The following is a 10,547-nucleotide window of genomic DNA, read 5'->3' as shown; positions in this document are numbered from 1 at the left end:
AGCACCACATAAGCAAAAAGAAAAAAGCCGGAAGTGGCGCTGTGGCTCAAGTGGTAGAGTGCTAGCCTTGAGCTGAAGAGCTGAGGGACAGTACCCAGGCCGGCCCAGAGTTCAGGCCCCATGACCGGACCCAAAAAAAAATAATTCTATCTAGGCTGCAGACTTAAAGACATCTGTACTGAAATTCAGTCCCATGTTGCTGCCTGATCTTTTGTAGGTTCCACTCATGAAATCAGTGTCTTGTTGCATATTATCAAGAAGTATTTGAGGGCTGGGAAGGTGGCTCAGTGGTAGAGTGCTTGCCTTGCATGCATGAGACCCTGGGTTCAATTCCTCAGCACCACATAAGCAGAAAAGGTTGGAAGTGGCGCTGTGGCTCAAGTGGTAGAGTACTAGCCTTGAGCTGAAGAGCTGAGGGACAGCGCCCAGACCCAGAGTTCAGGCCCCACGACCAGCAAAAAAAAAAAAGAAGTATTTGAATCTTTCTCTGGTTTTTACTCTGTCACCCTGCAGGTCAGTGTCTGTCTGGAAATTTCTATGTGAGAGGTGATGGCACCAGAGTCTACTTCTTCACACAGGGTATGAAAAATATTATCTTTATTTTTGCTAAAAATACCTGAACTACCAAGTCAGATATGTCATCTGACATATCATCTGACCCTCCTGCCTTGCAGGCTGCCTTTTCCCTGCAGGCCCCTTTTCTGCCCCCTCCCCCACTATCCTGGAGCCATTCTGAACCACTTACTGTCCCCACTCCAGCCGTAGCTTGTGCTACCCTTTAGCCATAGTTTTGCCCTATCATTTTGTCCAAAATGGGAACATGCTTTTTGTTTAATGACTCATCTCTAGTACTGTTAACCTGTGCATGATGCTGGGCTTTAGGTAGAGCTGTATCAAGGTAAGTCACTTCCCCTAAGCTTCAGGAGCTGCTTGCCTTCCCTGTCCACAGGCTGGGCCTCCATGAGTACTTGCATATTCCCCATTACTTTATTGGGTCACAGATGCTGAGCCTTTGGCTAAAGCAATGGAAGCTCTCTAGTAAAATATTGTTGTAGGGGACTGGAAAGGTGGCTCAGTGGTAGAGTGCTTTCCTTGCATGCATGAGGCCCTGGGTTCAATTCCTCAGCACCACATAAACAGAAAAGGCCAAAAGTGGTGCTATAGCTCAAGTGGTAGAATGCTAGCCTTGAACTGAAGAGCTGAGGGACAGCGCCCAGGCCCAGAGTTCAGGCCCCACAACTGGACCAAAAAAAAAAGGAAAACTTGAAGCTGGGGCTGGGAATGTGGCTTAGTTGGTAGAGTGCTTGCCTAGCATGCATGAAGCCCTAGGTTCGATTCCTCAGTACCACATACACAGATTTAAAAAAAAAAAAAATAGAAATGCCATCCAGTCTGTTTCTCTTTAACAGCTGAGCCTTACCTCACACTCAACAAAGGGTCACAGTGGAAATTTTAAAGACGAAAATATGGACTTACTGGACACTTACGCAAGTGATCTCTGGAGAGAATGACAGGGGAGTGTGGCAGATGTGCAGAGCAGAGCAAGAGGCATGAGGTAAGCAAGACAGAATGAACAATGCTGAGGAAGGCGGGACAGATGGGGACACATCTAACCAGTACAACAGGTCGAATGGGTACCCAAATGAGGGAGGCAGCAAGCTGAAAAACCGAGAGTAACATCCAGGTTTCTAGCTATGACCTAACTATGGCGAGGAGGGCTGGGGGAGGGCTAGTGCCATAATTAGGTCTTTAATGACGAGAAGGAAGAGGAGATTTCAGAGGTTGGAGTGAGGAATAAGAGCTTTGGCTCCGGCCACCCACAGGCATCATGCATAGACATGTAGCAGCAACTTTGAAACAGAAACGCAAAAGGGAGCATTTCAATGAGGGAATGGCCAACATGGAGACCATGCTGAAGTCAGGGTCATAGGATAAATCAGAGTTAGTGAAAACAGAAGGAGCCAGAATCATGGAGGAAGCCGCAGGAGAAGAGCGCTTTGAGGTGAAGGCGTAGAGGTGGGCTGCTGTCTACACAGACAGCCATGGTGGATGTCAGAAGTGGTAGAGTTCTGGGAGGGTTTTTTTTCTCTCTCTCTCCTCTGCGTCTGTTTTTTTCCTGTTTGTTTTTGTTTGTTTGTTTTTCCTTGCTGGGGGTGGAACCCAGGGCTTCATGCATACTAGACAAGCATGGTATCACTGAGCTAGACTACTGGTCCCTATATTTTTTGTAGTTTTCACTCTTCTATTAATAACTACATATTGCCCATTTTTTATTCTAAAACATTTTTCTTAAAAAACAAGCACTTGTTATTAGAAAAATAAAGGATGCCAGGTACTAGTGGCTCCTACTTGTAGCTACTCAGGAGGCTGAGATCTGAGGATTGTGGTAGGCCAAGCTCTAGAGTGAAGATGAGGGGCTGGGAGGGAAGGGGCAGGTGCTGCTGTTCCTGGGGTGGGGAAGGGGAGGTGTCAAGACTTCTGTTTGGACATACCATGGTGCTGGAGGCATGTCCAAGGAGGGGACAGGCAATGCTGGATGCCCATGGATGCTGCAAGGTGCAATACTGGATCAACATTTAATTTCTTATTTTTTGCCTGTGGTGAGAGATAATACTGGTCCCTGAGGGACAACACAAGTATTTATTGATTATTGAAACTGAGGGGAGCCCTGAATAAACCCTCTATTTTTGCTTGCTTTTAGTCACTTGCTTTTTTCATCAGCTTTCAAAGTTACCTAGCTAAGGGCCTCAGGAGGTTGAGATATGAGGATTATAATTCCAAGCCAGCCCAGGCAGAAAAGTCGATGAGACTCTTAATCTCTAATAGCCACCAAAAAGGTGAAAGATGAGCCATGATTCAAATGGGAGAGTGCCAGTCTTGAGTTCAAATTCCAGTATTGGAAAAAAAAATTAAAGTTACCTAGCTAAGCAAAGCATTCCCATTGGCTTTACTGTAGATGGCACTGCTGATGTGTGTGGGTCACAGTAATGGTTCCCTAAACTGATTTTCAGCCTTGTTTATGTATAAGGCAGTTCAAAGGCTGTTTTGGCTGGGCCTATGAATTAACTAAAAACTGGGCATCAGGTAGCCACCTTTTTCATCTGTGCTGTTTGATCTGAGCCAGTCTCCACTTCAGTCACTCTACAATCACCTTGTGCTTCCAAGAAAGATAGAATTTGCTGACAACTATTGTGACAGGAAGCAAACTGCCCTTCAAGCAAGAAATGCCATCCTCTTATCATCTTAAAGAAAATAGCCAGCAGCTCAGCAGTCCACCCGCCAGGCAGGCTGTGCCTGTTCTGTTCCAGTGGTAGAATACCAATGTGGCCCATATTCTTCCAAGCACAAAGGCTGAAATAATGATCAACCAAGCCCTATGTTAGCCAGGACTAGTTTAATTTTGCATACCTTTCTCACCCCCTTCTTCAATTCTGCCTATTTAACCTGAAGCCAATATCTGTGCTCCTGGAGATGACTGAAGATGTACTAGAGGGTCACCTTCCCATAGCTGCCATATAATAGAACTCCTCTCTCTGCCCTTCACAATGTCTCTTTATTTGGTGGATAAGGGTGAGTGGACAGACGGAACATGGAACTCCTGGACTTTGGGCCTGAAATCTAAAACCCCAGTGTCACTTAGAGATAGCTCAAACTGGTTGAAACCACATACCTTCACTTAGGTCTGTGTCAGCATCAAATAGGTAACGTTTCTATGTCAGAGCACACAGGCCACCCTTTATCTGGATGTAGGTCCTGTGAAGAGCCATGAGTTCTGTAGTGAAAAGCCTGAGATAGCACCACTTTCCTAACCTCCAGTCACCTCTCCCCTGAGCCCAGACCAACCTGTACCCATCCCATAAACACCTATCCTAAGCTCCATCCTCCAGGAGAAGGGCTTAATGAGAAGGGCCTCACCTGCTCATGCTGAGTCACCTAGTGAATAAATCCTGGTACAAAACTTCCCAATTTGGCTGGGCATCAGTGGCTCACACCTGCTACTAATCCTAGCTATTCAGAAGGCTGAGATCTGAGAATTGCAGTTCAAAGCCAGCCCCAGCAGGAAAGTCCATGAAACTCTTTTTTTTCTTTTTTTTGGGGGGGAGTGTCAGTCATGGGGCTTGAACTCTGTACCTGGGCACTGTCCCTCAGCTCTTCAGCCCAAGATGAGCACTTTACCACTTAAGCCACAGCACCACTTCTGGTTTTCTAGTGGTTTATTGGAGATAAGAGTCTCACGGACTTTCCTGCTTGGGCTGGCTTTGAACTGTGATCCTCAGATCTCAGCCTCCTTAGTAGCTAGGATTACAGGTGTGAGCCACCAGCTCCTGGCCATGAAACTGTTATCTCCAATATACTACCAGAAAACCAGAAGTGGTGCTGTGGCTCAAGTGGTAGAGTGCTAGCGTTGAGCTGAAGAGCTGAGGGACAGTGCCCAGGCCGTGTTCAAGCCCCATATCCAACAAAAACAAAACAACACTTCCCGATTCACTGGGAATGTGGCTTAGTGGTAGAGTGCTTGCCTAGCATGCATGAAGCCCTGGGTTTGATTCCTCAGTACCACATACACAGAAAAAGCAGGAAGTGGTGCGCTGTGGCTCAAGTGCTAAAGTGCTAGCCTTGAGCAAAAGAAGCTCTGGGATAGTGCCCAGGCCCTGAGCTCAAGCCCCAGAGTGGTGGTAGTGCACTTGCCTAGCATGTATGAGGCCCCACTCAATTCAGTGATTGACATATTGTGCACAGTGAGCTGTGTCAAATGTGAAAGAGAAGGATGCTGCAACTTTTCAATGGCTCAACAATTACACACGTGTGTGCATGCATGTGTGCGTGTGTGCGCGCACACACACATATACACGAATACCACAGTATATAATACGGAGAGGGGGAGGGAAGAGGAAGGAAGAGGCAAAGGAGGAAAGAGAGGAAAAAAATAGATTTTCCAAAATGCTACTTGGGAAAATCTAAGTAAAGGAAATTTTAGTATCTTGTTTCTTTTTTCTTTTCCTTTTTGTTCAAGACCAGGACTAAATTTGGTATCTGATGCTCTCATGCATTGGTTGGTGTTCGACTAAGTGGGCCTAGGTGCTGTCCCTGAGCAATTTCATTCAAGACTAGTGCTTTACCACTTTTAACCACAGCTCCACTTCTGGTTTTTGGTGGTTAATTGGTGATAAGATTCTCATGGACTTTCCTGCCTGGGCTAGCTTTGAATTGCAATCCTCAGATCTCAGCCTCCTGAGTAGTTAGGATGACAGGTGTGAGCCACCAGCCTTATTTTAACTTTCTATAGGCTTAATTTTTCAAAAAAGAAGGAAAGAGTAGTGAGTGAAGATGTGAATGTCAGGGTCTAAGTATGGTTTTATACATCATCAGTGGTTTTAAAATGAGATTGTACATACCTGCACTTGGGAAGCTTCCAGCAAAAGGCCAGGCTTCCAAAGAGTGGCTTGATGACGAACATTCCTGTCTGACTACTTCAGTCTGTCCACCACAGCTCCTGAGGCTAGCTCTACACTGACAAGGGCCAGCAGGGTGAAGGGAGGTTCAGGCCACAATGGTTGATTGGCGCATAGGAGCCAAGGGGAAAATGAGTGGGATTTGTTTTTTGAGTTGAAGATCTGAATGAAGATTGTTTCTGTGCTGAGTGTAGAATCCACTTGGGCCTTAGGAGATTGAAGTAGGAGATCTCAAAAGACCTTGCAAATTCCAAGCCCTTAAGACATCTTACTGAGTCCGAGCACCGGTAGTTCCTGCCTGTAATCCTAGCTACTAAGGAGGCTGAGATCTGAGGATCGAGGTTCACAGCCAGCCTGGGCAGGAAAAGTCCATGAGACTCTTATCTCCAATTAATCTCCAGAAAACCGGAAGTGGCACTGTGGCTTAAGTGGTAGAGCTCTCACCTTGAGCTGAAGAGCTCAGGGACAAGCACCCTGGGCCCAGAGTTCAAGCCCCACAACAACAACAAAAATAAATAAACAAATCTTACTGAAGTCATAGGGTAGGGCACTGGGAAGAGCATGTCTTGAACAGGCATTAAAGGCCTGGAGGGGTAGTTGGGTGGTAGAGGGTTTGCCTGGCCAGGTGCTGGAGGCCAGTGCCTATAATCCTAGGTACTCAAGAAAGTGAGTGAGCCGGGTGTGGGTGGCTCATGCCTGTAATCCTAGCTACTCAGGAGGCTGAGATCTGGGGATCGAGGTTCAAAGCCAGCCCAGCCAGGAAAGTCTGTGAGACTCTTATCTCCAATAAACCACTAGAAAACCAGAAGTAAATGCTGTGGCTCAAGCGGTAGCGTGCCCGCCTTGAGCTGAAGAGCTGAGGGACAGCGCCCAGGCCCAGAGTTCAAGTCCCACAACCAACAACAACAACAAAAAAGACAAAACAAAGTGAGCTCTAAGGATTGCAGGAAAATCCATTAGACTCTTTTTTTTTTTCCTTCTGGCCACTACTGGGGCTTGAACTCAGGGCCTGGGCACTGTCTCTGAGCTTCTTTTGCTCAAGGATAGCATTCTACCACTTAAGCCACAGCACCACTTCCAGGCTTTTCTGTTTATGTGGTACTGAGGAATCGAACCCACTAAGCCATGTTCTCAGCCCCCATTAGACTTTTATCTCCCATTAACCATCAAAGAGTCAGAAGTGGAGCTGTGGCGCAGGTGGTAGAGAGCTAGTTTTCAGCAGTAAAAAGCTCAGGGACAGCACCCAAGCTCTAAGTTCAAGCCCCAGTACTGGCACATGTGCTCATGTGCATGCACGCAGGACACACACACACACACACACACACACACACACACACAGAGCAAAAGCTAGTCACTTATCCCTAAGGTTTCTGTTGAGCATTAAAAGTAATAAAACAGAAATGCTTGAAAAGAAGGTTTTATAATCTCCCTGTCAGGGGAGTGAGAGGTGGCCCAGAGGTCTGGGGGCTCCGAGACGCTGTGATGGCACAGCCAGGGTGGGACTGGGGTGAGGCCAGGCAATGTTCTGCCACTGACTGCTGTTTTCCTGGCTCTCAAAGAGATTTGCACCACACACCATGAAATGAAGCAACAGCACATTAATATGATTCACACCGAATAAACCTCCTTGTGTGAGCAAATATAGCATGAAGTGGGTTTCAGGAATTTTACAGTATCTATTATTAAAGGCAGTCCCCAGGGATGCAGTGGCATCTGAAGACAAGCCTGAAGCTGCCACCAGGCTCTCACCTGCCACCAGCCCTCCTCAGCAGCCTTGGCTTCTGCGCTAATGCTCTTTTTCAGAGCCCCTGGAAGATGATCTGCACTCCCCATTTTATAGATGGAGAAACAGAGCACCATCCAAAACAGGTCTCAAACATCATTCAGGATAAGAATTGGGTGTGAGCACTCCATCTGACTCCCCAGAGACTGAAAGAGTACAGGGGAGAGGGAGAGGGAGGTGAGTTCTGTTAGGCAAGCCCCTGTAAGCTGCTAAGCTGTGGCTTGCGGGCTGCTCTACACACATGGTCTCACTTAGACTTGATGACAACTTCTAAAGGTTGGTGTTATTAACCCCCAAGAGGAAACTGAGGGCAGAGAGGTTAAATAACTTGCCAAAGGCCACAGAGCAGAAGCAGAATTCAACAGAAGCTTATACACTTCAGCCTGCCTGCCTGCCTGCCTGCAAGTTGTCTTCCAACAGAGCTCAAGGTGGACTTTGGGAATTCTTGCAGTGACTTTACTTGAAAGCAGTTAGCTCCGTGCTGAGCACAGGTAATGGGGCTTGGATGGATGTCAGCACCTGTAACTGCTTCCATGATTGACAGTCTGAATGAATGAATGAATGGAGATGGGACTGCCTGTCTTGCAAGGTAGGGGTGGAGAGGGGGCTTTCTCTCCAAATGAAAGATTTTCTCCAGAGCCATTGAATGCTTGGGATCTAATTAAGGCAAAAAGGCATTGGAGAATTGCTGGGCCTGTCCTTTATTAACTGTCAAGACCAATCTGTAGGCTGTTTATGTGCCAAGGTCAGAGATCAGTCTTTAGCTGCTCTCTTCTCATTCATCTGGCAAAGTGCTGAACATAAAGTTTATTGATGCAAAACTGATTGGCAGGCAGGGGTAACAAGGTGGTGGCAACAGGGAATAGCTCAGAGTGCTGAGCCACTGTCATTCAGCCAGTGCATTGGAGGAGGGGCTTCCCTGGATTCCAGGTTACTGGGTCATAGCTTTTGCACTAAAATCAAGAGCAGTAGTGGATGCTTGGTGCTGGGAAGTTCTTACAGAGCGCATCAAGGGGATGAGGGGCTAATCTGTTCAATTTTGAAAGGGCAGACCATAGGTTAAGTGGGAAGGCTCTTAGAGGAGTTCTTCCTTAAGCCCTCCAGGTGCCATGATGAAGGCAAACGTGGTATCTTTAGTTTGCAGCCAGCCTGTAACTAATCAGTCACCTGGTTTTCTGGACCCACCAGCAAGAGTGGTAGAGAAGAAGGTGTGGGTCACACCCCTGGCTCTATTTACACAGTGCTTAGCATAAAAGCCAGGAAGTGGGTAGTAAGTTCTAGAGGAGGCAGGTGGTGCCAGGAGCTGCCCTTGAGATGGAGAAATGTCTCAATCCTATCTATCAACACCAAACAAGTGGCTGAGTGCCAGTGGCTCACACCTGTAATCCTAGTTACTCAGGAGGCTGAGCTCTGAGGATTGTGGTTCGAGGCCAGCCTGGGCGGGAAAGTACACTTGCTTGTTTCCAATTAAATACACACACACACACAGAGCCAGATGTGGAGCTGTGGCTCAAGTGGCATACGGGCATCCTTGAGTAAATAAACTAAGGGACAGAACCTAGGCCCTGAGTTCAAGCCTCAGTACTGGCAGAAAATAAAAGCCAGAAACCTAACTCTGTTTGACCCAATGAAAAGCCACTGAAGTCATTTAAAATACTTTCTTTGTCCCTGTAACTCACACATAGTGACCTCCACAGCGGTCAGCTATCTGGATTTAAACCTCCAAATCATATCACAAGGTAAAACAGTCTATTTAGAAGCAAAAAATAGGACTGGGGCATGGCTCAAATGGTAGAGGACCTGCCTAGCAAGTGAAAGGCCTCAAGCTCAAACTTTGGTTTGAATATCTATATTCAAAGCATGGCACTCGTTTCTCTTTGAGACACTGAAGTATTCAGGGCAGCAGTTTCTCGAGTCAGAATGAACCATAATCCCACCAAGAATGGCCACTGGGGGGTGATGGGCAGGCAGTGTGGGGTGTCTACTGCGTGAGGGTCTCTAGTTGCTGCAACATCCCTTTTCTATTGCAACTATTGTCTTATGGAGACCTTGCCTTGAAAGAACAATTCCATCTACCATGTACATACCTTAAAAAAAAAAACCTTCAAAGTCTAATGAATGTGTTAACTGGTTTAATCCTGATTAACTTTAATAGATGAAGAAATTGGCCCCAAGAGGTAACGTGACTTCCCTAAAGTCAGAAAGCTAATGAACACTAAAGCAGTGTCAAAACCTCAAAGTCGCCATCACACACACACACACACACACACACACACACAACAGAGAGCAAAGCATGGAAGACTCAAATGGGAGCTGAGATCAGCCACATACAAAAGAGCTACAACCCAAGGAATTGGCTGAACTTGGTTGATCTAATTTTCTAAGAAAATGTAAACCTATACATCACTTGTGGTTTCAGAAGAGGAGTGATTCTCCTTTCAGCAGCTGGGAAGAGAGAGTTTAGGGGTGCAGGCAAGCTTACTATCCAGTCTTTCAGAAGACAGGGCCCTGACTTTTTAAATCATAAGCTGAATTTATCAGCGTATAAATTGACTGGGTACAAAATGATGTGATTTATGAGCATAATGTATAATAGTTAACTTTGTGTGTATATATGTGTGTGTGTGCGCGTGCACATGTGTGTATATATGTGTGTGTGATGCTAATAGAACTTGAACTCAGGCCTTGCATTCTTACGTGGCTTTTTTGCTCAACTATGGTACTCTAACACTTGAACCTTACTTTCTCTCTGGCTTTGTGCTGGTTAATTGGAGATAGAATCCCATGGGCTTTTTTTTTTTTTTTTTGGCATAGTCTGGTCTCAAACTGTGATCCTCAGATCTCAGCCTCTTGAGAAGGTAGGATTACAGGCATGAGCCACTGGCACCAGGCTTCAGGTATCATATTCATCACCTCAAATACTTTTGTTTTTTAGTCAGTCGCGGGGATTGAACTCTGGGCATGGGCACTGTCCCTGAGCTCTTCAGCTCAAGGCTAGTGATCTACCACTTGAGCCATAGCACCACTTCCTCCTTATCATTTTTGTAGTGAGAACATCTGACATTTACTTCAGTTTTTGAACTATACAATATATAATCTCTGTGCTGTACGGTATGTATAACTAAAAAAATATCCCAGTGCCTCTGAGGAATGTTCTAGTGTAGTCTGCCCTCCTGCAGTGAGTCTATAACCAAATATTGCTGTTTGGTAAGCATGTTCTCCTTTTATTTATATATTACTTATTACTCATTCATTTACTTAATATTGAAACAGGACTGCACTATGTTCCCCAGACTGGCTCAAACTTTTGA

General features: G+C 46.0%; 1 protein-coding gene across 2 annotated transcripts in view; it reads left to right on the top strand.

Annotated features, from left to right (window-relative positions):
- Nucleotides 1-645, top strand: part of Mettl2a (methyltransferase like 2A) — a 28,034-nt gene extending 27,389 nt beyond the window's left edge. For both annotated transcript variants that reach the window (XM_013033251.1, XM_013033252.1), the window contains one exon: nucleotides 514-645. In XM_013033251.1, the coding sequence (XP_012888705.1) occupies nucleotides 514-620 (107 nt within the window). In that variant the 3' untranslated portion in view covers nucleotides 621-645. The remainder of the gene's footprint in view (nucleotides 1-513) is intronic.
- Nucleotides 646-10,547: the final 9,902 nt, after the last annotated feature.

This window comes from Dipodomys ordii, unplaced genomic scaffold (assembly GCF_000151885.1).
Source record: "Dipodomys ordii isolate 6190 unplaced genomic scaffold, Dord_2.0 Scaffold165, whole genome shotgun sequence".
Taxonomy (NCBI): domain Eukaryota; kingdom Metazoa; phylum Chordata; class Mammalia; order Rodentia; family Heteromyidae; genus Dipodomys; species Dipodomys ordii.
Note: the sequence above shows the minus strand (reverse complement) of the source record. Positions and strands in the feature narration are given on the sequence as shown.